This window comes from Procambarus clarkii, chromosome 50, assembly GCF_040958095.1.
Source record: "Procambarus clarkii isolate CNS0578487 chromosome 50, FALCON_Pclarkii_2.0, whole genome shotgun sequence".
Taxonomy (NCBI): Eukaryota; Metazoa; Arthropoda; class Malacostraca; order Decapoda; family Cambaridae; genus Procambarus; species Procambarus clarkii.
Genome location: NC_091199.1, coordinates 14,914,164 through 14,940,651, shown reverse-complemented (window position 1 = coordinate 14,940,651; position 26,488 = coordinate 14,914,164). Strand labels below are relative to the sequence as shown.

Genomic DNA, 26,488 nt, shown 5'->3' with positions numbered 1-26,488 from the left:
AGGGTACAAAACACAATCGAATCTTCCCATAGTAGAAAAACAGCATGTCAAGGATTTGGGAATAATGATGTCCGACGATCTAACGTTTAGGGAGCATAACCAAGCAAATATCGCGTCGGCCAGAAAAATGATCGGATGGATTACGAGAACTTTCAAATCCAGGGATCCCATCACAATGGTTGTACTCTTAGTCACTTGTGCTGTCCCGTCTCGAGTACTGCTCAGTACTCACTTCCCCCTTCAGAGCAGAAGAGATTGCTGAAATAGAGGGAATACAGAGAACATATACGGCACGCATAGACGAGATAAAACGCCTAAATTATTGGGATCGTCTCAAAGCTCTCCAAATGTACTCTCTAGAAAGGAGACGAGAGAGATACCAAATAATATACACATGGAAAATACTGGAGGGTCAGGTCCCAAATCTACACAGTAAAATAACAACGTACTGGAGTGAACGATATGGAAGAAAATGCAAGATTGAACCTGTGAAGAGCAGAGGTGCCATAGGCACAATCAGAGAGCACTGTATAAACATCAGGGGTCCGCGGTTGTTCAACGTCCTCCCAGCGAGCATAAGAAATATTGCCGGAACAACCGTGGACATCTTCAAGAGAAAACTGGACGGTTTTCTAAGAGAAGTTCCGGATCAGCCGGGCTGTGGTGGGTACGTGGCCCTGCGGGCCGCTCCAAGCAACAGCCTGGTGGACCAAACTCTCACAAGTCGAGCCTGGCCTCGGGCCGGGCTTGGGGAGTAGAAGAACTCCCAGAACCCCATCAACCAGGTATCAACCAGGTATCCCTCCTGATTCTCCTTTTGGAGTTTTCCCTCTTCCTACCCTGTCTGCTATGTCTCCTGTGTCTTTTCCTTCTTATTCCTCCCGATCCTTCTTCCTATCCCTCCCCACTATCTCTTGACTCGCCATGCCGCCTGTCTGTCCAGGTTGATGTCCATCATCCTCCCAGCAATCTTCATGTTCATTCCCGTTCTTCTGCCGAGACCCCTCGAGTCTGTCGCCCAGTACGTTGTTGCTGGAACACCTATCTTAGTCAGAAATGTAAGCCTTGCTCCTCTCCTTCCTAGTGGGTAAGAAGGCATTGCTTTCTGCCTCATCCCCAAACTGTCTCGCTTTTTCCCCTTCCATTTCGGTGGTCGGGCCCCGTCCCAGCTATGGAGGTTTCCTTCGCCCCCGATTCTCTCTCGGTTGCTGCCCTTACTGAGGTGTCCTCCCCAGTTTTTAAATCCCCTCCCCCCCCCCCCCTCCCTTTCCCCTTCCTGCTGTCCTTGACAGCCCTCGGTTCTCCCCCCTCCTCTGAACCCCGTCCGTCTGCCTCTGGTCTGTCCTCCCGCTCCCTTCCCTCCATCCTTTCTAAGTTTACCCATGCTCCCTAACCCTGATTTTGGTGATCCTGAGCTTATTTAATAAAATGTTTTCTTCTTTACCTTTGTTTTTTCATTGTTCCCTGTTGCTGTCCTTTCTCTTTTTGATGTCTATTCTTCAATGGAATATTCTTGGATTTAATGCCAACTTCCATGAACTTCAACTTCTGATTACACAGATTTCACCACTGCTCGTCTCCAGGATGAGCACAATGCTTGGTGCTAGTCCTGGTCACTTCTGTGGTTATTGGTCTCTTCCCCCCCCCCCCCCCCCCCCCCCTCTGCTCTTGCTGGGGCCCATAACTCTACTGCTCTCTTGTTACTGATTCCTTTCATCCTCTCCATCACCTGTCCATTGTTCTGCTGCCCGTATTTTTGAAAGTACGCTCATTGGCCTCTCCTTCTACCGGTGTCCCCTGGTGTGTGTTCCCTGGGGTCCCCGTAGTCGGTTTTTCTCTTCCCTATCAATTCCTTAGAATCTCGAATGTGGTGATCATGTCCTCGTATAAATGGTATAGTCTGTTCCCTTTTTCCCCCCCAAATGTCCCGGTTTCCATTCATGAGTCCAGCACTCTGGACTCCTTGCCAGTGCTCATGTTGGGTGATTTCAACTGTCAACATACCCTCTGGGGTGATGCTCTGACAAACTCCCGAAGCCGCCTTCTCGAACCGTTCGTCCTCTCTTCTTCCCTGTCTCTTCTGAATTCTGGTGAGCCCACCCATGTGGACTCACGAACTCGCACCTTTTCCTGTCTTGATCTTTCTCTCTGCTCGTTGTCCCTTTATTTAGATTTCACGTGGCGAGTTCTTGATCTCCAAAAGTGACTATTTCCCCGTCCTTGTTTCCTTTTTCTCTTCCCCCTCCCCTCCCCTCTCCTCTCCTTCCCTAGGTGGCAGTTTGCCAAAGCTGACTGGAACCTATTCACCCTCTGTGCTACTCTCATGACCTCTCCTCTATTTTGTTTCGGAAAGCAAGTGCTGTGGTCCATGGGACCATCCGTACAGCTAAACGTGAGAGTTGGAAATTTTGTTTCCACCATTACGTCCGATACTACTCTGCAGGTTTGGAAGATGATCTGCATGACTGCGGGCAAGTTTGTTCCAAATGTCTCCGGTTCTTCACCTCCATGGTACTCTAGTAGTGAACCCAGTGCAGGTTGTGGTCAAACTGGGTCCACTTTTCTTCTGTTAGCTTTGGTTCTCATCTTCCTCAATCCTTCCTTTTTTAAGCCTGTTCTTGAATCTCATCCCTTAGATTTCCACACTCGTCTTCGCCTTCTATAACGATACCTTCTTTCTGAAGTTCAGTCTGCCCTGGCCCTCTGCGGTTCTATGGCAGCGGGCTCGGGTGACATTCATAGATGCTTCGCCATCTCCCTCCTTGCACGTCTCGGTATTTACTGGATCTGTGTAACCAGGTCTGGGAGTCATCAGTCCCTGAGGACTGGCTCGATGCCGTTGTGCTTCCTGTTCGGAAACGGTCTTCTTTCGGGACATCTCCTAAGGACTTTTGCTCTATTGCCCTATTGCCCTCACAAGTTGTCTGCAAACTGAGCGTATGGTAAATGTTCGGCTGTGGTTCTTGGAACAGTCATCTCTCCTTCTCGATTTGTTTTTTGCAAGTGCAGTAGCACGACTGATGTCCTGGATAACTTGGTCTATATTCGTACTGCTCTTGCTGCGAAGACCTCCGTTGCTGCTGTCCTTTTTGACCTGGAAAAGGCTTGACACAACCTGGAGATACCATATTCTGTCCCAACTTCGTTCTTTTGGCCTTCGTGGTAATCTCCCTCTTCCTCCAAAGCTTTCCCTCTCGGCGTTCTTTGAGTCAGGCTTGGTGCTATTCTGCCTCTTCGGCAATATGAAGGTGTCCCAAGGTAGTGGTTTGAGCACTACTATTTTTTTTCTGGTTGCCCTCAATGGTCCATTGCTGTCTTTGTGATACACTCAAATCCACTCTTTGCTGTCAAGGTGATGATTCGCCTCTCCTTCAATGGCGGCCTCGACTTGCGATTGATGCCATGTCATCTTGGGCCACCAATCATGGCTTAAAGTTCTCTGCAACTAAGACCTGTGCTATGACTTTTACTCGAAAGCATGTCATCCTTCGTCCTTCTTTGTCACTTTATGGTCGTCCCCTTGTGTACAAAGATTCTGCGAAGCTCTTGGGATTAATCTTTGACACTTTTTTTTTTGTCTTGGTTGCCCCATATCTCTTACCTCCGTGTTGAATGCTCTAAGGTCCCTTAATGTTCCATCACATGCTTCTTGGAGAGTGGATAGGAGCACGCTCCTCTTTGCATTCCTCTCTCGTACTGTCTAAACTCGATTATGGATGCCCCGCTTACTCTTCTGCTTCTACTCTTCGCCGTCTTGATCCTGTGCACCATACAGGATTGTGCCTTTGCACAACCCGTGGAAGGTCCCCCTTCCTCAATATTGCAAATCCTCGATCCATATCGCTAAAGCTTTTACACCTCCTACAGTTCTGAAACGCCTTTTCCTTGAACACTTTTCTTCACATTCCTGCTCGGTTTCCATCTTTACCAATGGGTCTAAATCTGCAGACGGTGTAGGCTACTGTTGTTTTTCCTGACCACATCTGTCACCTGCCTTCAGAGACTAGCATCTTCACAGCAGAACTTTATGCTATTCTCTCTGCTCGTCTCCTGCTTTCTCGCTGTCAATCCTCCTTTGTGGTTGTAGTGGACTCTCGTAGTGCCCTCATGGCTCTTGGAGTCCTTTACTCCAGTTCATCTGGTGGTTGTCGAGATTCAACATTGGCTGTTTCTTATCTCCAGTAGATTTAACAGTTGAGTTTTGCTGTGCGCCCAGCCATATTGGCGTCTTTAAATGAGCATGCAGACGCTGCCGCTAAGGAAGCTATCCGCACTTGTCCCATCTCCCTTAAAGGTATTCCTTATTCAGACTTTTACCCAGTTATTCATTCCTCCATCCTTGCTCGTTGACAGGGTTGTTGGTCTTCTGTTACTGGTAACAAACTGCATACTCTTAAGGATATTGTCCCTGTGGCCGCCTTACCACTGTAACCGGCAATGGGAAACAACTCTGGCAAGGCTGCGTATTGGCCATACGCACTTAACTCACGGACACTTATTAGAGCGCCGCCCCTGCTCCTTATTGTCCTAACTGCAGTGTCCTTCTTAGTTGTGCATATCCTTGTTGAATGTCCTGATTTTCAGGACAAGCGTGTCTTGCTTTCTGACCATCCCCCCCTCGGTCACTTTACCGAGGGGATAAAATCGGATACTTTTGATATAATTTGCCTTGTGCGTTTGTTCTTATTGGCATCCTCGGTGATATTTAGTGCCCTTTGATTATTCTGCACATTTGATGGTGCTACATAGCCTTCCCTGCTTGTTACCTTCTTTGATAATTACTTTTTACGAATGATCTCTTTTGTCTTTCCTCTGGTCATTCTCAAGTGTTTTCTTGCCTTGAACCTTACCACTGGCTTTCTTGGGACCCATGGCGAGAGACCCCAATAACAAATTTTGTTCAAATAGCCAAAAATCTGGGGGGAAAAACTACCCTTGCAAAAATCAAAAAAATCCAAATCTAGTCCAAGTGCAGAGAAAAGCTCTGTACCTCAGGGTACAGTCCTTGCACCGCTGCTTTTCCTTATTCTCATATCAGATATAGACAAAAATAAAAGTCACAGCTTCGTATCATCCTTTGCAGATGACACAAAAATCAGTATGAAAATTACCTCGGCTGAGGACATTGAAAAACTTCAAGATGATATTAATAAAGTTTTCGACTGGGCATCAGAAAATAACATGTTTAACAGTGATAAATTCCAGGTACTCAGGTATGGTAAAAATGAGGACCTTAAACATAATAGAGTACAAAACACAATCAAATGTACCCATAGTAGGAAAACAGTATGTAAAGGATTTGGGAATAATAATGTCTGACGACCTAACGTTTAAGGAGCATAACCAAGCAAATATTGCGACAGCCAGATAAATGATAGGATGGATTACGAGAACTTTCAAATCTTGGGATCCCATCACAATGGTTGTACTCTTCAAGTCACTTGTGTTGTCCCGTCTTGAGTACTGCTCAGTACTCGCTTCCCCTTCAGAGCAGGAGAGATTGCTGAAATAGAGGGAATACAGAGAACATATACGGCACACAGACGTGCAATAAAGCACCTAAATTATTGGGATCGTCTCGAAGCCCTCCAAATGTACTCGCTACAAAGATGAGAGAGAGATCAAATAATATACACCTGGAAGATACTGGAGGGCCAAGTACCAAATCTACACAGTAAAATAACAACGTACTGGAGTGAACGATATGGAAGAAAATGTAGAATAGAACCAGTGAAGAGCAGAGGTGCCATAGGCACAATCAGAGAACACTGTATAAACATCAGAGGTCCGCGGTTGTTCAACGTCCTCCCAGCAAGCATAAGAAATATTGCCGGAACAACCGTAGACATTTTCAAGAGGAAACTAGATTTATTCCTCCAAGGAGTGCCGGACCAACCGGGCTGTGGTGGGTATGTAGGCCTGCGGGCCGCTCAAAGCAACAGCCTGGTGGACCAAACTCTCACAAGTCAAGCCTGGCCTCGGGCTGGGCTTGGGGAGTAGAACTCCCAGAACCCTATCAACCAGGTATCAACCAGGTAAAGAATTCAGGCGCTATAGTGACTAGGCACGAGGCACTGGTAATCTGAGGAGCGATAGCTGTGCCACCACGCGCTAGGTTGGCCATACGCATATCGACAGACTAGTTTCCTGAGGTAAAGTTCATAACCCGATTAAAATTTTCTGGAGAAATTGGGCTCTTAACACGAAAAGTTTATAAAAGAACTGTCCCTGTAAGTTTGTGTCCCATTCGTAAGTTCCTAAAGAACATAAGTGCTCCATTCGTAAGCAAAGGTACCACTATAAAGATGGCTAAACATAAGAGGTCCTCGGTTCAACATCTCCCAGTAAGTATAATAAATATCGCCGGAACAACCATGGACATCAAGAAGAAAACTTCTCTCAAACCGAGCCTGGCCTCGGGCCGGGCTTGAACTACTCCCAGGACCTCGTCAAGCGCATTAGCTGTTGACTTCTCTATAATGACTTGAGTGTGGGGTCACTACATAGGCACCAACTTGGTTTACCTGTCGACACATCCTCTTAAAGGATAGATTTTTTTTTTCTACCACAGTGGACTATCAGGGACTGATCAACCTGCTACACACAAAGTAGATGGGTGCTGCAAATTGTCCTCTTGCTTTGAGCACTTGCTTCCTTCATAGGTCCTTGCAGATTTCTCACCCAAACTCCAAAATACTGTACCTTCTTTCCTAGGATGAGACGAAGTGACTGTTCTCTCCTTGATCCCTTACTGACCACTAATGTCACAAGCCCACAGTACATGGCACAGCACTAGCGATGATGTCCTCTCTGTACACGTCATGCCACTAGCGCAACCTGTCCTCTTAAAAAGAACGTTGCTTTTGGCCGTTTGCCCGTATGGCCGAATTTGGATGTAATTTGAAAATGAAAATAGATTTGGGATTTTTTAACAGAAAGTTAAGGGTCCTCTGATAGGTGGGCAGGAAATTCTCAACGTTTCAAAAGTTATGAAAAACGTTAATTTAAAGTGTCCTCTTATAACCTCTGCGCGTAAGCCGGACGACTCAAATAGAAAACGGAACAGAACATCACTTTTGCGAGTCGATTTCATTTCAAATTATGTCCAAATTTGGCCATAGTGCGCATACGAGCCAAAAGTGCAGTTATTTTTAAGAGGATGGGTTGACTAGCGATGACGTCTTCCCCTTACCTTGGGGAAATACACACTGTAGAAGTCTCCTGCTCCCATAAAATTACTCGTATTGCCTTCTGTAATATTCAATGGTTCTTATTGTAAACTTTACTGAAATTCATATGGATCCTCTGTAGGACCAAGCAGGGAATAACTTGCTTTGAGGTAGTTTAGTTTTACAACAGAATTCAATCCAAGCAAGTGTGAAGTAATAATGGGTAAGGGAGAAAAGATGCATTTTTAATTACACCATAATGGAAAGGCATTTATTTGAAATGCAAAGAAAAGGCCTGGTAGTAGACTTAAACACATTATCACCAGCAGTTCCTGCGAAGAGGATAAAAGCAGCAGCATATGGGAAGTTAGCAAACATTAGGATGTTGGTTAAGAATTTAAACAAGGAAGCTTTAGACTAAAGCCCATACACACTGCCTATTTGAGGCCATTACTTGGGAATGCAGCACCTGCATGGAACCCATACATTGTGAAGCACACAAAGCAACTTGATAGTTCAGAAGTTTGCAGTAAGATTAGTGCCAGAATTGAAAGGTTTCAACTATGAGGGAAGATTGAGGGAACTTGCCTTCACAACCTTAATAAAGGGATGGGGCATATGATGGCTAAATGAAAGATTTTGAGGGGCATAGAGAAAGTGGGGAAAACACAATCCTATTTAGAGGTAGGACTAGGCGACATCCGTGGAAGCTGGAGACGTAAGGATGTTCTCGTTCCCTGTGTAAGTGGTAGTGAAGGTATTGAAGGAAGAGGTTGTCTCAATCCTCAAATTTAAGGAAACTACGAAAACAGTGTTCAGTGGCAGTTAACATGGATATAAATGGCTAGGAGGCAGGTTGTAAAGAGCAAGATCTTACTTCCTAACTACCTTCACCACAGTTGCTGATAGGTAAGGATTCTACTGGAAGTTAAGGGGTACTTTGCAATTTTTATTTTTAACTAGCTGTACCTGGCCACAGCAACCTTCCTATCTCGAAGTCCTCCTCTTCATTCCTCACTCCCCCGTCCGCTCGTCCTCCCAACCATTTCCCATTCCCCCGTCCCCTCGACTTTCCAACCATTCCTCACTCCCTCATTCCTTTTTCCTCCCCCAGCATCCTCTCGTCCTCTTAACCATTCCCCACCCCACTGTCCCCTCGTCCTCCCCCCCACTCACTATCTCCCACTCTCCCTGTCCCATCGTCCTCCCTACCATTCCCCCCTCTCCTGTTCCCCTCGTCCTCCCTACCATTCCCCCCTCCCCTGTTCCCCTCATCCTCCCGTCCCCCTCGTCCTCCCCACTATACCTCACTCCCCCGTCCCCTCATCCTCCCCTACCCTTAACCCCCCCCCGTCTTCTCGTCCTTCCCACCATTCCCCACTCCCTCGTCTGATGGGAACATCAGATCACTGCATCATCAGAAAATTGGGAACATCAAATGATCTGGGGCTAGATTCACGAAGAAATTACGCAAACGCTTACGAACCTGAACATCTTTCCTCCATCTTTGGCAGCTTTGTTTACAATTATTTAGGTTAATGAGCTCCGAAGCACCAGGAGGCTGTTTATAACAATAACAGTTGATTGGCAAGTTTTTATGCTTGTAAACTGTTTAATAAATGTAACCGAAATCATCAAAGATTGAGGAAAGATGTACATGTTCTTAAGTACTTGTGTAACTGCTTCGTGAATCTGGCCCCAGATTTTCCCATTACTGAAATACAAGAAAAAGTTAAAAACAATGAAAAAATGAAAAATTAAACTATACTCACGAAATGAACGGTATGGTAAACACAGCTCGATTGCAATGTCACCCAAAATAATCAAATCAAAATGATAATAAATTGAAATCTATGAAAATTAAATTTATCAGTGAAATCGGAAATATTGCAATGGAATCGTAACATAATTAGTATAGTGTGTGATGGTCTTGTGTGCAACAGATGGCGCTGTTTTTCAAACACGTTTTTACCCGTCACAGGGGTGGCATCTATATAGTAGATATATAAAAATGCGCGTATCTGAATGGAACGTTGTCAAAATTTCAAAGCAATAGGTGAACATTCAGAGTACAGTGTGTTGCTCTTACGTCAAACAGATGGCGCTGTTTTTCAAACAAAGCGGGTTTTTTCCTGTTACAGGCGAAGCATGTATGTTTTTTCCTGTCACAGGTGAGTAGGTATATAAAAAGACGCGTCTATTCGAATGCAACGGTGTCAATTTCAAAGAAATCAGTAAAGAGGTTTCAAAGATTTCCCCACATGAAAGTTTTTCATAAAGGAAGTTTTTTTACCATCAGACATGACATCTATATACAGTAGTATGTATATAAAAACCTGCTCGGATGCGAATGGAATGTTGTGTAAAAATTTCAAACCAATCGGTGAAGAACTTTCGGAGATTATCGATTATGAACAAATGAACATTTCTATTTTTATTTATATAGATAGTTTAGCCACTTAAAAGCCTAGATTAGCAGCTACATTTTTTATTTGGAAGAAACGGCTAAACTATTCTGAAAAATCCATGGCAATAAAGGAGTTGGCAACTAGTAATTTTATGGAATGTACATAATGATAATCGTTGGAAAGTTGTAGTATAATGAAAAGGTTGTTGGCTTTGTTACTGCATATTTTGGAAAAAAATTACCGTCCCTTGAGCGTTTCTTTAACCCCGTTAGGTTGTATGGGATTGATTTTCACAATACACAAATTGGCTCTTTATGAAGGTTAAGATAGTCTGAGGTAATGTAATTTTTAGATACCAAAGGAATGACTGCAATGATAGTTTAGTGTACCAATAGTTTAGATAAACAATTTTGTCAACTTTGGTATTCATACGTTAGGTTTTGAAACTAAATATTAGCAGTGTTAATCTGGAAATATGTTGGTTAGCTTAGCCCTTTAACCCCTCAGTTAAAGGTAAAGCTGTACAGTGTGATTGTAGTTAAATTTCCAGCAAATAGTTAATGAAGATTAAGACTTGTTTGTTTGATGGCTAAGGCTTGTTCCAGTACTGGTATTAAAATTTTTTTGCTGGGATTAGATTGATTTTGACTTGCTCCTGTGGATAAAGTGCTTGGTGGAGGGGGTTGAACTTCAGTGCTTTGGTCCTTCCCATCTACTGTCAATCAGCTGTTGCTCAGTTTCCTGAGCCTGTTGGTCTTGTCCTTCAACAGTGATACTGAGGCAGATACTAGCACAAAGTAAAATACCCAGCACTTCCACAAGTACAACATCCTTCATATTTACCAATATAAAAGGTATGAAAACATGCAATACAGTTCAAAGGTCACTTCTAAATGGCCTCTTAAATGAGGCAAATGTCATGTTTGCAGCTTTAACAAACTCACTAAGGACTATTATGATAGTGAAATATGGGTATTGGAGTACAATCTTTCAGATGTAACAGGAAATAGGCTACAAGGTGGGGAAGGGGGGGAGTCAGACTGTACATCACACCCTCATCTGCACAGAGCTGCTCAAACCACAAGATATGGTGGAAGTGCTGATAACCAAAATAGAAATTCTAAATGTGGTGATTGTCCTCGTATATAAATCTGATGCAAATCCTCCAGCAGTTTAAAGACCAACTTATGAAAATAGAATATGGCTTAGAAAACCTCACAAACCCTACCCCTAACATAATTTTGCTAGATTTAAACTCAAGACTTCTAACATGGAAAATATGGCAAATACAGTACTTTTATAGTGGGAGAATACTGTACCAGGAAGCAGTCTGAAGTCGCACACAAATGACATCTTGCAGATGTGACGGATTTGCGTTAAACCAGCAAATAGTAGAACCAACTAGGAAAGATATTCGAAACTTTTTTTTTTTTTTTTCCCCCCTCTGGGATATACCTGCATGGACCCCAAGCCTCTGGCTGGCCCACTGTTACCTGTTTTACTTAAGCGGAGTAAGAGTTTTACACACATGGTTGCTTCAGCAAGATTTTGCCCCCACACATTTCAGTGTAATAATAAATTGCGTAATTCAGATGTTGTAAATGTGCCTTTTCTGTTAAATGGGACTAGTGGCGAGAGTACCATAGCTCATCATACCAACACAAGAAATGGGTTGCTTGGAAAAATATTTCAAATACAAATGTAGGTTAAAATTGAATTTAGAAGCATTGCAGGTAACAAATGTAGATGGTAAACATTGTCTTGGGCTGGGTTGCAATATCTTTAAGTGCAATATCTGGATATTGGTAAATTATGAAGAGCTCCTGGCATTTCAAAACTTCTAGGGTATCCTATTTATCAGACTAGACTATAATTGGAGAATACATAGGGCTAGCTTTAATCTTGGAAATCTCCTTATCTTGGTCTTAGATTGTGGTTGGTGACACATGGGTATTCTTTACTTACAGGTTATCCGATGCAAGAAAGGAAAGGCTGGAATGCACTCGATGAAGACGTTGCAAGCAGTGTTGGTAGCAGTGTTTGAAGAACCCATTCAACACCCTCAGGTGGCATCAATTGTAGAGTCGCTAGGGGATTACCTAATTTCCTTGTCTTACTGAGGTAAGGTACCAGATGCCCATTTGGTGTTACTGTACTTGCTAAAGATTTTAAATGAATGAGGGAAATCCAGCCTAGCATTGTACAGTAGTGCATATTTAAGGCCATTGGTTCTGGAAACCTTGACTTTTTGAATTTTAGAAAGTATGGGAAGTATGGCATGATTGGATTCATTTACATTAGGGTTTGTTAAAGGCTAAAATGAAATGTGCAAACTGTGGAAATTTTTACTGCTAATGAGATTTGATTTTTGAAATCTAATGCTTTGCCTATTGTTTCCATTGTGCACACCATTACCATTTCTAATAATTGGGTAATGACTTTTAATTACTTTAAAATCAGTTGGGTCATTCCCTTAGGTGTAACGTGGAGTTGATACTTGAGCATGGCTATCACTAATTTGGAAGAGTAGGTTTTAGGATTGTAGTTGGTGGAAAAGGCAATCTGCATAACTAACATTAAAACTGGAAGGCACTTCATGCAATTACAAAGGCTTTGATAAAACACTTGAATCTGGTGCCTCAGTTGTCAGATTTGAGGGGAAGTATTTGGAAGGAACAAAAGGTATTTAATCAGACCATTTTGGTGAGCATTCCCATAAACTCAAGTGCCATAACCTAACCAACCAAAGGACCCACACAGAAAATGGAACGTGTCACTTTTGCATGTCACTACCATTTTCTTAAGTTTTTAGCCAGATACATGTCAAAATGCAATGTGCTATAGAGAGTAGTAGATTTAATAATGAGGGAGGGAGATACAGTTGTCCACAGGACTTAGTACGTCCAATGGCACAAGGTTAAAGTTTACAAGAGCACTGTACACCTGCTTGTATGAAGCATTGGGTGCAGTAGTTTGGCGTTGGTGGTAGTGATTATATTCGACTAATAGAAGAGTAGTAATAAAATATATAACTGCATTCCTTTGGGTGATGCCTCCATTTAATTAGGGAAATGACACTGGTGCAATGAAATGGTGTTTTGTTGAGAATGGGTTCATTAAGTGGCTTTAGTAACTTGGAAGAAACTGGAGCAGCTGTTAATAGTAAAATAGGGCAAGGTACCAGCAAATAATAAAGCCTTGGAATTTAATTAGGCTAAATATGAAAAAAGGTACAAAAATGCACAAGGTCTTAATAAATTTAAATTATGGGTCAGGTTTGACTAAAGCTGTGAAAATGAGCACATCTTGTGTAAGCTTCAATTAAGTTTGAATAATTAGCTAGGCTACAGATGGGACATTTAGGTGAAAATATTTTTATTGCAAAGTCACTTTGCTGAGCATGCAGTATAAAATGTAGGTTAGATACTAAGAGTGGTTGGGCATAAATAGTTGGCTGGTTGAGCCAATAGGCCTTGTACCATTTCCTGTTTATTGATAAATATAACATGACAAATATTTGCCAAAACCAGTTGAAAGGCTTTATTTTCAATGTAATTACTTGCGGAGTTGTGGAGCAAGTGAAGTAGGCATAGCATAGTAGCCAGTGGATGACTAGTAGTGTGAATAGGGAGTTGTGGGTGCTATAGCAGCTATGCTAAATTTTGCCTCTTAGTGTAGTTCACAGGTTAGTGTACATTCACACACAATCTACCACTTCTTTCTACTACTACTACTACTACTACTACTTGGTAATATTAATATGGGGGAAAATGTGAAAGTTGAGTATTGGAGTAGGTAAATTACTGGATGTAACTATAGGTTAGGAAGGGCAAAGGTAGTAAAGGGCATAAATAAATTATGGAAAATTCTTCAATAGGCCTAAAATATATATATTTTAATGGTATAATAAAATTCAGGTTGAAATGGCCAGTAGTTAATGAGTTGGAGGAAAGTGTTCAGTGTTGGCATGTGTTAAACAAGTGTGCACTTCAGACATGATAATGGAGGAACTTTGGTAGTGAATGTGGCATTAAAAAGGGGAAGATGTAGGGGTATTGTCGGTAGGCAATGAGGACAATTGTGCACATGAACCCCATGGGTCTGTCACTGGGCCTTGTGGCAAGACAACTTGCCACTATTTATTTCTCCCATTTGCCCCTTTTCAGTCAACTCTACTGCTGGAATTACTCTTTAGATTTAATTGTACAAATGCACTTGTGGAAATTGACATTAAAAAAAAACTTACATTGGATCTTAACTTTAAAAACCGGCACCATTGGTTTATAAAGATGGTTGTCAAAGTAAGTTTTACTACAGGTACTAGTAAAATGCTAGTGTTGGCAGGTTATGTGACTAGTTTGGATAGTTAAACCCCCCAACTGTGCAGGTTACCTTCCGATTTCGTGACTTAGGACCCCCGTGGCCCAGTCTTCAACCAGGCTGTTGTATGTGGATGCTTACAGCCTAACACAAGAATCACAGCCTGGTTGATCAGGCTCGGGTAGTTAAAAAAAAATCGGCAAAACACACTACATTTTTTGCTCTAATACAGTATTGTTAGTATCCAGGAAGCACAGTAATGTTTACCAGTCATGGTTCAGCTGTAGTGGCCGGTAGAAGTTTCATTTTTTTTTTCATAGAAATGAAGATGCCATATGGGAATGTTCATTTTTAATTTCCTCACTTTACGTGATCATGAAAAAATATAAAATAGTATGCATTAGGAAATACTGTACAGTATATTAATGTTCAAATGTGTAAATATACTGTACAGTATATTGATACAAATGTATAAAAAGCTATACAAATGTGTGAAAATCTTATTGTGCCCAGTGCACATTTTGCCTGCAAATACATAATGTGGAAATGACTGACTTGCTGTAAAGTTCAATGTTTCAAACTACAGTATGGCTGACCAGTGTGCTGTCACTGGATGGTGTGCTGGCGTGGCAGACATGGCCTGCATCTTTTTTTACCGAGGCCCTGGATGGAAAGTTTGGGATTGTTCCCCCCCCCCCCCAAATATTGGAAATGATTGATAGGTGTCTAGTGTCAAATGACTTCCTCTAAAAAGGAGCTCTTAAAAAAAATGAGGCACATTAAATCCTCTCCAGGCAATTTGAGAATTTGGGATGGGCCAATCACTGTAGTGGGAGCAGTGCAAGGGTTAATAGGTTCTGACCATTAGTAGAATAACCCGAGTCATATAAAGGAGAGCCTAGTGAAAGTTGGTCCAATTGTGGCTGCTGGTTTGAGTATCTTGGGGAGGAGATTGGGGGGGGGGGCGCTAAAATTGTAAATAGGTTGTAATTAGGTTAAATAATGATTGCTGCACTACAGTACTGAAATGGATGAATTAAAAGCAATGCTTCTATATTGTGTGTATAAATCTGTGTATAGCAATTGTTAGTATTTTAGGGAATACTGCCATTGAAGCAGAGAATGTGCCTGAAAAAGATACATAGCTTTAGTCATGCAGTTGCTAATTATAGTTGCTGAAATTTATTCCAGTGGTTTAGGTAATTTGCACAGTATGCAGTTTAGGTTACTTGTAAGTACTGTACTGGATTTTAGAGGCTTTTGCATAATTTTATCTAAACTAATGTTTAACCCTTAAACAGTGCAATACGTACAAACATACATGATGGGAGTAACTCACAAAATGGTGCAAATCACACATTATTTTCATATTTAAAATAGTCCTGTACATACTCACATCTGCTTCCTCAGACCATCAGTAACCATACCAATCTTGGAAAAAAATCCAGAGTTTCTCACTTTCCTTCTAGGGCCTTAGTAAGAAAATGCCCATGGCTTGGCAACATCACCATCCATTGTGTGAATGTTTAGGGCAGCCATAGAGGAGATACTAAACTTTTAGCAACAAAAAAAGAATTACCATGTATATATTTGAGGCAAAATGTGTGCTATATGTATATAAAATTCAGGCTTATATATACATGTATTATGAATTAGTATGTGGATGTCTGTATCTATACTTGTATATACATATATTTTCAGTTTTACATAATACAGTAATTTTGACATACAACCTGTTAGCATGAAAAAACTAAATGATGAAAATAGTGTTGGTATGCGGCAGGTTTAAAATATACCTCGACTAAGAATATACAACTTACCCAGGCTACTACAGCTAAACAACAAGAGCTACACTCTTTATTTGGATTGTTGTGCTTCCTGAAGGCTGTCATAAGAAATAATTTTTTCAGAATTTTTCTTGAGCACCCTGGGGATGTTGGCCATTTAACAGTTTAAGGGTTAAACTAGATGTGAAGTAATTCATACTTCAAAAATAGGTTAAATATAAATTGTCGGACAGTGGGAGGGAGGTACAAAAGGCCTGGAGGTACTGTGCACTAGTCGGTGTTTACCCATGAATTAGAGGTAATGCATACATTGTGTAGCAAGAAATTGGTAGCAATTAAGATGTACACTCAAAAGGCGCGCTCTTAGGATCAGCGCCTCAATGAAAGTAATGACTTTGGACTAGAAATGCGTGACCTAGGTAGTATGGACATAGATTACATAGCAGTGAGGCTCACTTTTTACTGTACACAATAAAGATCTATGTTTACTGATGGTCAGTGTTGATATTGTAACCAATGAATTTATATGGATAGTTTAGTCTAGCTTGTAAGAAAGCTTCGACAACATTCGTTAACAATTAAAGCGCTAAATTTTTCTACGGGAAAGTTGATTATATATGAACAATTTGGTAATTATTGTTCTATAAACATTGAATGAGAGTTTTTCGTATTGGAGTTGGGACGTGTAATTTGGTAGATAATTAGATGCATCTTTAATGTTTTTATTTTTTTCTGGACATGGATGCAAAGTTAATTTCCATATGGAACATTGTAAAATTTTCCAAAGTAGTTGCACTTTGGGAACTGAAATTTAATAGGTGGCAGTGATTTAAACCAATTAAATTTTTTTTTTTTTTTTGCAGTGATGGCGGATCCTCTGAATATCACCGTTTCTTCACTTGGAAATTCATGGCAGTGGATGACATGTGATATACCAGTGTTGACCAGTGGAATTATGACTGTGACATGAACCAGACATGTTCCATCTTATTAAACTCTGCTACTCAATCTGAACAAATGCAAACAGAAAGAGAAAAATGTGTAAGCCCTTGGATTTTTGGATAATAACAGCTACTGTTTGGGAGAGGCTTGCCTGTGTCACCAGTGTTGATGTATGTATGTATTTCAGACTTTGGCAAGGGTTCAATGAAGTGGATATATATACTTTACACGTTTCAACACTTTTGTAAAATAAATTTTTTCCCTGAACATTATTATTGAAGCTTGTGAATTAACTTGCACTCTTGATAAGTGATTATTTTTGTTTCCAGCTATTAGTGAAGTGGCTAGCTTGTGTGTATCTGCAAGCATTTAGTGGCAGGGGAGGGGGGGTTGACTCAATTGTTCCCTAATCCTTGTGACCCCCCCTTTTCCCTCCCGTAAAGGCTTCCTCTCCCACTACCACCTTTTCTCCTGAACCACATCTCACTCTTGATCAACTCGATTCCTTCCACACTCGAACAACTGTGAGTGTCTAGTCTCTGCTAGCCACTGATGCTCATGTTGAATTTTATTGAATTTGTTCCTTTAAGTAGTTTTCCGTTGTCAACCATCTGTAAAGTGGAAACGATTTTATGGGACATGCATTCCTTATTTCAACTGGTATCTTGTGTTGATATCCAACGAACTACATTTTCTAGTAAGAAAACCTGCTCTAGCCTGTTATTGATTGGGTCCTAATATCTATTACTGTGCATTTGCTCAGTGTTCTAAGTTTTGTTAATGTAATTTTTCACTTGATTTGGGGGGGGTAATTAACTCCTACACATTTTGGGAGATTTTGACATTTGTTTTGAAAAGTTTTAGGGGGGGTGGGGGGGAGTTAGTCAATTCAATAAGGTCAGCGATTATGAACCTGAGGTAGAAGTTCGATGTGGTCATATTCATGTTCAAAATACGTCAGGTTCAGGATCGCTGGTCGTGTCATTTTTTAACTTAAGGTTCCAGCGCAGCGTTGACCACCCAAGGTCACTGCTGTGGTTATCAGCGGCACAAAATTGGCCCTTGTGTGCCCAGGCTTGGTGTTCTGCCGCACTAGCAGTTGTCCTGCTGGTGCTCAGTATTGTACAGCTTCCATTGCCCCCCAATAAACACTACTTAATAAATGTTTTTTCTTGTCCACCTCGGCACCGATTTAAGTGCATCTAACATTATGAAGTTCTAGCAAATATAACTGTTGATAAACGAAGCATAAACCAGAAAGTAGTGTTCATAAGTCGACGTACAGCCTAGTAAAATGACGTACCAATTTATAAGAACACAGCATAAAATGTTATGGTAATAAGTTTAAAGGTTAATAATTTTAGTAAAAACGTAAAGAATTTAGTCAATCATAGATGAATCTTACATGAATTGCACAAATACTGTGTAAAAGAAAATGCAGATATGAACTGTAAAAATAAAAAAATAAATTGGACAATAAAAATCGTAAATACACTTAATTATATTAACAATTTATTGCGAAAGTTTAATGGGAATACTTAAAATGGAGATAAAATCAAATGAATTTATTTTTTTTTTTTTTTTACTCTAGGAGTGTTGTAAGTAATCTCGGAGCACAGCTGTAAAACGGGGTAGATTACAGACCATGTCAGTTCAGGTTAACAATAGACCTATTTAACTATAGGTTAATGCAGGGATCACAAGTCGACAATTGTGGTATGTTACACATACTTGGTACAAGATTCATGCACTGACATTACAATAAACTAAAAAAAAAAAAAAAAAATTAACATTAACACGAGCAACCTACATTACCTCGTCTGTAATAGATACAAAATGTTGCTCTCGCCCAGTAGCAAAATAGGTCTATTACCCATCGTTAAATGCTAATGGATCCTGTGCTGCTGTTTAGCTGCTGGCAGACCCTGTGGTGCTGCTGCTTAGCTGTTGGCAGACCCTGTGGTGCTGCTGCTTAGCTGTTGGCAGACCCTGTGGTGGTGCTGCTGCTTAGCTGTTGGCAGACCCTGTGGTGGTGGTGGTGCTGCTGCTTAGCTGTTGGCAGACCCTGTGGTGGTGGTGGTGCTGCTGCTGCTTAGCTGTTGGCAGACCCTGTGGTGGTGGTGCTGCTGCTTAGCTGTTGGCAGACCCTGTGGTGGTGCTGCTGCTTAGCTGTTGGCAGACCCTGTGTTGTTGCTGCTGCTTAGCTGCTGGCATACCCTGTGTTGTTGCTGCTGCTTAGCTGCTGGCATACCCTGTGTTGTTGTTGCTGCTGCTTAGCTGCTGGCATACCCTGTGTTGCTGCTGCTTAGCTGCTGGCATACCCTGTGTTGTTGCTGCTGCTTAGCTGCTGGCAGACCCTGTGTTGTTGCTGCTGCTTAGCTGCTGGCATACCCTGTGTTGTTGCTGCTGCTTAGCTGCTGGCATACCCTGTGTTGCTGCTGTTGGCAGACCTTGTGGTGGTGCTGCTGCTTAGATGTTGGCAGACCCTGTGGTGGTGCTGCTTAGCTATTGGCAGACCCTGTGGTGCTGTTGGCAGACCATCTGGTGCTGCTGCTTAGCTGTTGGCAGATCCTGTGGTGCTGCTGCTTAGATGTTGGCAGACCATCCGGTGCTGCTGCTTAGCTGTTGGCAGACCATCCGGTGCTGCTGCTTAGATGTTGGCAGACCATCCGGTGCTGCTGCTTAGCTGTTGGCAGACCCTGTGGTGCTGTTGGCAGACCATCTGGTGCTGCTGTTGGCAGACCATCTGGTGCTGCTGTTGGCAGACCATCTGGTGCTGCTGTTGGCAGACCATCTGGTGCTGCTGTTGGCAGACCATCTGGTGCTGCTGTTGGCAGACCATCTGGTGCTGCTGTTGGCAGACCATCTGGTGCTGCTGCTGCTGCTTAGCTGTTGGCAGACCCTGTGGTGGTGGTGGTGGTGCTGCTTAGCTGCTGGCATACCCTGTGTTGCTGCTGCTGCTTAGCTGCTGGCATACCCTGTGTTGTTGCTGCTGCTTAGCTGTTGGCAGACCCTGTGTTGTTGCTGCTGCTTAGCTGTTGGCAGACCCTGTGTTGTTGCTGCTGCTTAGCTGCTGGCATACCCTGTGTTGTTGCTGCTGCTTAGCTGCTGGCATACCCTGTGTTGTTGCTGCTGCTTAGCTGCTGGCAGACCCTGTGGTGGTGGTGCTGCTGCTTAGCTGTTGGCAGACCATCCGGTGCTGCTGCTTAGCTGTTGGCAGACCATCTGGTGCTGCTGTTGGCAGACCATCTGGTGCTGCTGCTGCTTAGCTGCTGGCAGACCCTGTGGTGCTGCTGTTGGCAGACCATCTGGTGCTGCTGCTGCTGCTTAGCTGCTGACAGACCCTGTGGTGCTGCTGCTTAGCTGCTGGCAGACCCCTGCAGTGTTGCTGCTTAGCTGTTGGCAGACCCTGTGGTGCTGTTGCTTAGCTGTTGGCAGACCCTGTGGTGCTGTTGCTTAGCTGTTGGCAGACCCTGTAGTGCTGCTGCTTAGCTGTTGGCAGACCCTGTAGTGCTGCTGCTTAGCTGTTGGCAGACCCTGTAGTGCTGCTGCTTAGCTGTTGGCAGACCCTGTGGTGCTGCTGCTTAGCTGCTGGCAGACCCTGTGGTGCTGCTGCTTGGCTGTTGGCAGACCCTGTAGTGCTGCTGCTTAGCTGCTGGCAGACCCTGTGGTGCTGCCGCTTAGCTGCTGGCAGACCCTATGCTGCTGCTTAGCTGTTGGCAGACCCTGTAGTGCTGTTGCTTGGCTGTTGGCAGACCCTGTTGTGCTGCTGCTTAGCTGTTGGCAGACCCTGTGGTGCTGCTGCTTAGCTGCTGGCAGACCCTGTGGTGCTGCTGCTTAGCTGCTGGCAGACCCTGTGGTGCTGCTGCTTAGCTGCTGGCAGACCCTATGCTGCTGCTTAGCTGTTGGCAGACCCTGTAGTGCTGCTGCTTAGCTGCTGGCAGACCTTGTAGTGCTGCTGCTTAGCTGTTGGCAGACCTTGTAGTGCTGCTGCTTAGCTATTGGCAGACCCTGTAGTGCTGCTGCTTAGCTATTGGCAGACCCTGTAGTGCTGCTGCTTAGCTGCTGGCAGACCCTGTAGTGCTGCTGCTTAGCTGCTGGCAGACCTTGTAGTGCTGCTGCTTAGCTGTTGGCAGACCCTATGCTGCTGCTTAGCTGTTGGCAGACCCTGTGTGCCCGGGGGGGGGGGGCCTGTGCCGCTGGTGCTGGCAGCCTGTGTAAACAGTACTGGGGGTTTTGAGTTAATACTCCCGAAGCCTGAACCGGCGGCCAAGCGAGACTTTCGGTGAAGTGGTCGAACACGCCGGTGCTAGAGAGGCCTGGAGACCTTGGGTGAATGGCACCGTGTTGGTGTGCTGCTGGCACTGTTGCTGGACCCTGGTGCTCCTTGGTAGCACTTGAGCTCCTGCTGCTGTAGCTGCTAGTAACACTGACCTGATGCCACCAAAGTATTACTATGGTGGTGCTGCTGCTAGTATGACCATGGTGATGGTGCTTACGGTGCTTCTCGGGAAGGTGCGGAAGGATAAGTGCCAATACTGGCATTTAACGGGACATTTTTGGAGATCCTAACAGGTGTCTTCCCAACGCTGGACAACGAGGCTAAGCAGTAAGCTACTGCCTGAGAAGGAGCAGCAGCAACGACACATGTACCAGTACGGGTGGGGTTAGTAACAAAGGTATGCACAGAGTCACCGAGGTGGTTTATGGAGGAAGAAATCGTCAGGACGTGTACTGCACTCCGTACTGGAGTATGGAGTACACGACGGGGAGGCCCATCGTGGTTTCAAGTTCTATACATCTAAGACTTGTGCTATGGCTTTACACACACAAGGTCATTCCTTATTCTTCCTTTATGGAAGTCCACTTCTCTATAAGGATTCTGCTAAACTTTCGGGGTTGATCTTTGACACTGGTTTGTCTTGGTCGCCCCATAACTCTTACCTCCGAGCCAGATGTTCTGTATAACACGTATGTAAGAAAACAGTATTTTGCTATTACTTGTCCCATATTTCCCGGAGTGCTCAATGCTGATATGCATTCGCGCGCTCTGCACACTCCTCTCGTGTCTTACAAGCATCCCTTTCAGTTTGTGTTAGTAACGTGTCTCCGTGTCGTTTCATCCTTACCACCTCGGCAGGTCCCACATGTGAAGCTCTGCAAGTCTTTCACCCACGTGGTAAAGGCTTCTACTTTTCCTATTGTTCTGAAATGCATTTTCCTTTGACATTTTTCTTTGCACTCACATTTGGTTGCCCTCTTCACAGGTGGGTGTAAGTCTGCCGACGGTGTTGGATACTGTGTTGTGTTTCCAGACCAATCTTATATGTATCGTGTACCTCCGGAGGTTAGCATCTTCATGGTGAAATCTGTGCAATCTTGTATACTCTGATCCGTGCCCTTTGGCAGGGTTGTTAATTTTCTGTTACTGGTAACAAGCTGCGTGCTCTTAAGGGTAGTGTGTTCCCATGGCCTTCCTCATACCACTGTAACCGACGGTGGGAAACGGCTCTGACAAGGTTTTGTATAGGTCATACACGCTTAACTCGTGGGGCACTTAATAGCGCCACCCTGCTCCTAGTTGTCCAAATTGCATTGATGTCCCTCTTATGGTCATGCATATCCTTGTTCAATATGTGATAAGATGTGCGTGTCTTGCTCCCGACCGTCCCTCGATATAATTCTTGGGGAATCTGATACCTTTGATATCGTTTGCCTTATGCGCTTTAGTTTTCGTATTGGCATCCTTAGTGATATTTAACGCATTTTGAATATTCTGTGATTTTTGGTGGTGCTACATAGTCATAGTACATAGAAGGTTTGGTGCCTTCTTTTGATAATTACTTGTTACGATGCTTAAACTTTACCGTGATGTTTTGCAGATCTGTCAGCTGGTGTATATCAGGTGACTTCTATGTAGCATGTAAATGTAGCTCTTTGACAAAATTAATATCCAATTATTCCTAATCAAATTCAATCAGGTCGTATTTCAGTGAGGATGCTGCTTATATTCACTGCCGCAAAGAGCAGATGATCGGAAATAAGACATAATCAGTCTGAAAAGATATAACGATGTATAATAATTCAAAACTGTAGACTTGAACTCTATTGTGAGTGACAAACTTGATGAACAACAACATTGGCACCAGAACGTCTCGTGCTTCACTTGTATCTATAACTTGGAGAAGAGCCAAGCATCTGAATGTTGAAGGCATCATAAATGTTTTTACTTCCAATCTCAACAAAAAATAACCACACTGCTGTAGCAGTTATCTCAGCCTTTAAGTTGAGAGTTGAATGAATATATGTTTTTGCTTCATATTATTAATAAGTCGGTGAATATCATCATTATGATGGCTTACCTCCTAATGCAATTCAATGTAATTATTGTTTGTATTATTCACATGGAAAATGGTTTTTGTAATTAGATGTAGTGTGAATAAATCATTAGACAACTATGTTATGGTGAATCTGTATAACACGACATCGGTAAGAAAACAGTATTGCTTGCTATTCAGATCCCCTCCGTGGTGTCGCCTTATCGTGGTGAGGGGCTCACGTACCGGTGACCTCCCTGGGACCGGTGTGGGTTGCCATCGCCCCTCTCCTGCCCCTCTTTGGGTGTTGTACGTGTGGAAGGGCACCACGTAGGGTCCTTGTGAATCATCGGACCGCCCGCTGGAGGGATCGCCCGTGAGGGGCTGCCCTAAGTGGATGGCTGGGGCGATAGTGGGAATGAGGTCTTTGCACCTGTGTGGGAGGATGGACGATTCAGTAGGACTTCCCTGTTAAAAAGGGGAGCACCGCTGGGGACGACACACCCCTTCCTACACTGGCCCGCGCTCGGCCTCCCTGGCTGCCCTGCTAGTCTCCGGAGGCAGGCGACACACGTGTGTGTGTCGCCTGCCTCCGGAGACTACCATCTTCACGACAGAACTTTATGCTCTTCGTCTCCTGCTTTCTCGTTGTCAGTCCTCCTTTGTGGTTGTAGTTGACTCTCATAGCTCTGGAGTCCGTTAATCCAGTCCATCCGTGGTCGTCGAGATTCAACATTGACAGTTTCTTATCTCCAGTAAATTTAAGTCGGTAGGGTTTTGCTGGGTTCCCAGCCATGTTGGTGTCTCTTTAAATGAACGTGCAGACGCCACCATTAGAGCAGCTGTCCACTCTTGTCCCATCTCCCATAAAGGTATTCCTTATTCCAACTTTTACCCAGTTATTTATTCCTCCATCCTTACCCGTTGGCAGGGTTGTTGGTCTTTAGTTGCTGGTAACAAACTGAGTACTCTTAAAGAGTAGTGTGTCACCCATGGCCTTCCTCCTACCACCATTACCGATGGTGGGAAACGGCTCTGGCAAGGTTGCATATTCGCCATACACGCTTAACTCGTGGTCACTTAATGGAGTGCCGCCCTGCTCCTTATTGTCCAAACTACATTGTCCCTCTTACAGTCATTCATATCCTTGTTGAATGTCCTGACTTCTGGGATGAGCGTGTGCTTTCCAACCATCCCTCGCGGTCACTTGTCCCTCGATAGAATTCTTGGTGACTCGGATACTTTTGATATCATTCGCCTTATGCATTTCTATTCTCGTATTGGCATCCTTGGTGATATTTAGCGCCCTCTGATTATTCAGCACATTTGGTGGTGCTACATATTCCTACATGTGTCCCGGTTTGGTGCCTTCTTTTGATAATTAATTACCTGTTTGCTATGCAAATGCAGCTTCAGGCCGGGTCCTCCAAGCATCCCCTCTACCGTACAGCTGACCTCAACCGGACTGCTGCCCCTCAACCGGACTGCTGCTACTAAGCCCCAGATATAAGAATTCTGGAGCCGCCGCTCTTAGTCATCTCATTATTTTTGCTTTCTCATTTTCAGTTTTTAATTATCTCTTTGTTTTCTCACCACACCCTCGCTTTCTCTCGCCCACTTCCACCCCCTCGATTTGTTTTCCCCTTGCTTAATGTTCACTTTCTCTTCCTACTGGTTGTATTCCTTCTCGGTGTGAACTGTTTTCTTCCCTAACTTTGTGTTTCCCTTTCTTTCTCATATTTTAAATATCTGTTCCCTCATTTTTTACTTTTATTCTGCTTTCTTTTCCCTTCCTACCTTTCCACTTTCTCTCTCCTCCTCCCTTGCTTTTCTATTTCTTTGTTATCACTTGTCCAATTTTGTTCTTATTTCTCCTTTTTTTCCCCCCGTTTTACTTTCTATTTCCTCTCCCTCCCCCCACATCCCTCCCGTCTGCTGTCTCTTAACATGACTTTTTTTTTTTTTACTTCTTCAAACTTCTTTCCCTGGCTGAGGAGTCGTGCTGTGATGACCCCGGGAGTGTTTGCCTTGTGAGGCTCCTCCAGTGACCGAAGGATAGCAGATAGACTAAGTGTTCAGTCACCTAAGTCAGTGGCTCCTTTACTGCAGCTTGCATCCATTTGGTTTTTAAAATTTGTTATTGTATAAATTTACGATGTTTATACGTAGATAATTATAAATTTATACATGTATAAATTTACATAGTTTATACATATACATGTTTATACTGTTTCTTGTATATAATAAAACAGCAAAAAAATTCTCACATGACTGTTCTTAATCCTGTGTAATCACAGAGCCAGATCCCCTCTGGTTTGATTATGAGCTTGGTTAAAAAAATATTAACCATAAATGATTATGGTTAAATAAATATTTTAAACGGAACACAACTAGAATCATTATAAACCCTCGTGGAATTCATATTTTATTATGGACTCCCCCATTACATAATGGGCCCTGCCAATGACTCCCCCATTAAATAATGGACTTGTCCAATGTGCTTTTCGAGCGAAGAACATTACTGGAAAATTCAAAAAATGTCTTGAAATGCACATTTAATTAAAAAATTCACATTGATACAGACCCCCCTATTTTCAAAATGGACCCTGCCAAAGACTCCCCCATTAAACAATGGACTCGTCCAATGTGCTTTTCGAGCGAATGACATTACTGGAAAAATAAAAAAAAGTCTTGAAATGCACATTTAATTAAAAAATTCACATTGATGTAGACTCCCCTGTTTTCATAATGGACCCTGCCAAGGACCCACCCATTAAATAATGGACTCACCCGACATGCTTTTCGAGCAAAAGACATTACTGGAAAATTCAAAAAATGTCTTGAAATGCACATTTAATTAAAAAATGCGCATTGATGCAGACACCCCTATTTTGAAAATGGACCCACCCAAGGACTCACCCATTAAATAATGGACTCGCCCAACGTGCTTTTCGAGCGAAGGACATTACTGGAAAATTCAAAAAATGTCTTGAAATGCACATTTAATTAAAAAATGCGCATTGATGCAGACACCCCTATTTTGAAAATGGACCCACCCAAGGACTCACCCATTAAATAATGGACTCGCCCAACGTGCTTTTCGAGCGAAGGACATTACTGGAAAATTCAAAAAATGTCTTGAAATGCACATTTAATTAAAAAATGCGCATTGATGCAGACACCCCTATTTTGAAAATGGACCCACCCAAGGACTCACCCATTAAATAATGGACTCGCCCAACGTGCTTTTCGAGCAAAGGACATTACTGGAAAATTCAAAAAATGTATTGAAATGCACATTTAATTAAAAAATGCGCATTGATGCAGACACCCCTATTTTGAAAATGGACCCACCCAAGGACTCACCCATTAAATAATGGACTCGCCCAACGTGCTTTTCGAGCGAAGGACATAACTGGAAAATTCAAAAAATGTCTTGAAATGCACATTTAATTAAAAAATGCGCATTGATGCAGACACCCCTATTTTGAAAATGGACCCACCCAAGGACTCACCCATTAAATAATGGACTCGCCCAACGTGCT

The 26,488-nt window shown here is 43.1% G+C and overlaps 1 protein-coding gene across 1 annotated transcript in view; it reads left to right on the top strand.

The window, feature by feature from the left end:
- chic (profilin chic) overlaps nt 1–17,789 on the top strand; it is a 38,066-nt gene extending 20,277 nt beyond the window's left edge. Inside the window, exons 3-4 of the mRNA XM_045765929.2 lie at nt 11,545–11,698; nt 16,548–17,789. Coding sequence (XP_045621885.1) covers nt 11,545–11,697 — 153 coding nt within the window. The 3' untranslated portion in view covers nt 11,698; nt 16,548–17,789. The remainder of the gene's footprint in view (nt 1–11,544; nt 11,699–16,547) is intronic.
- Nucleotides 17,790–26,488: the final 8,699 nt, after the last annotated feature.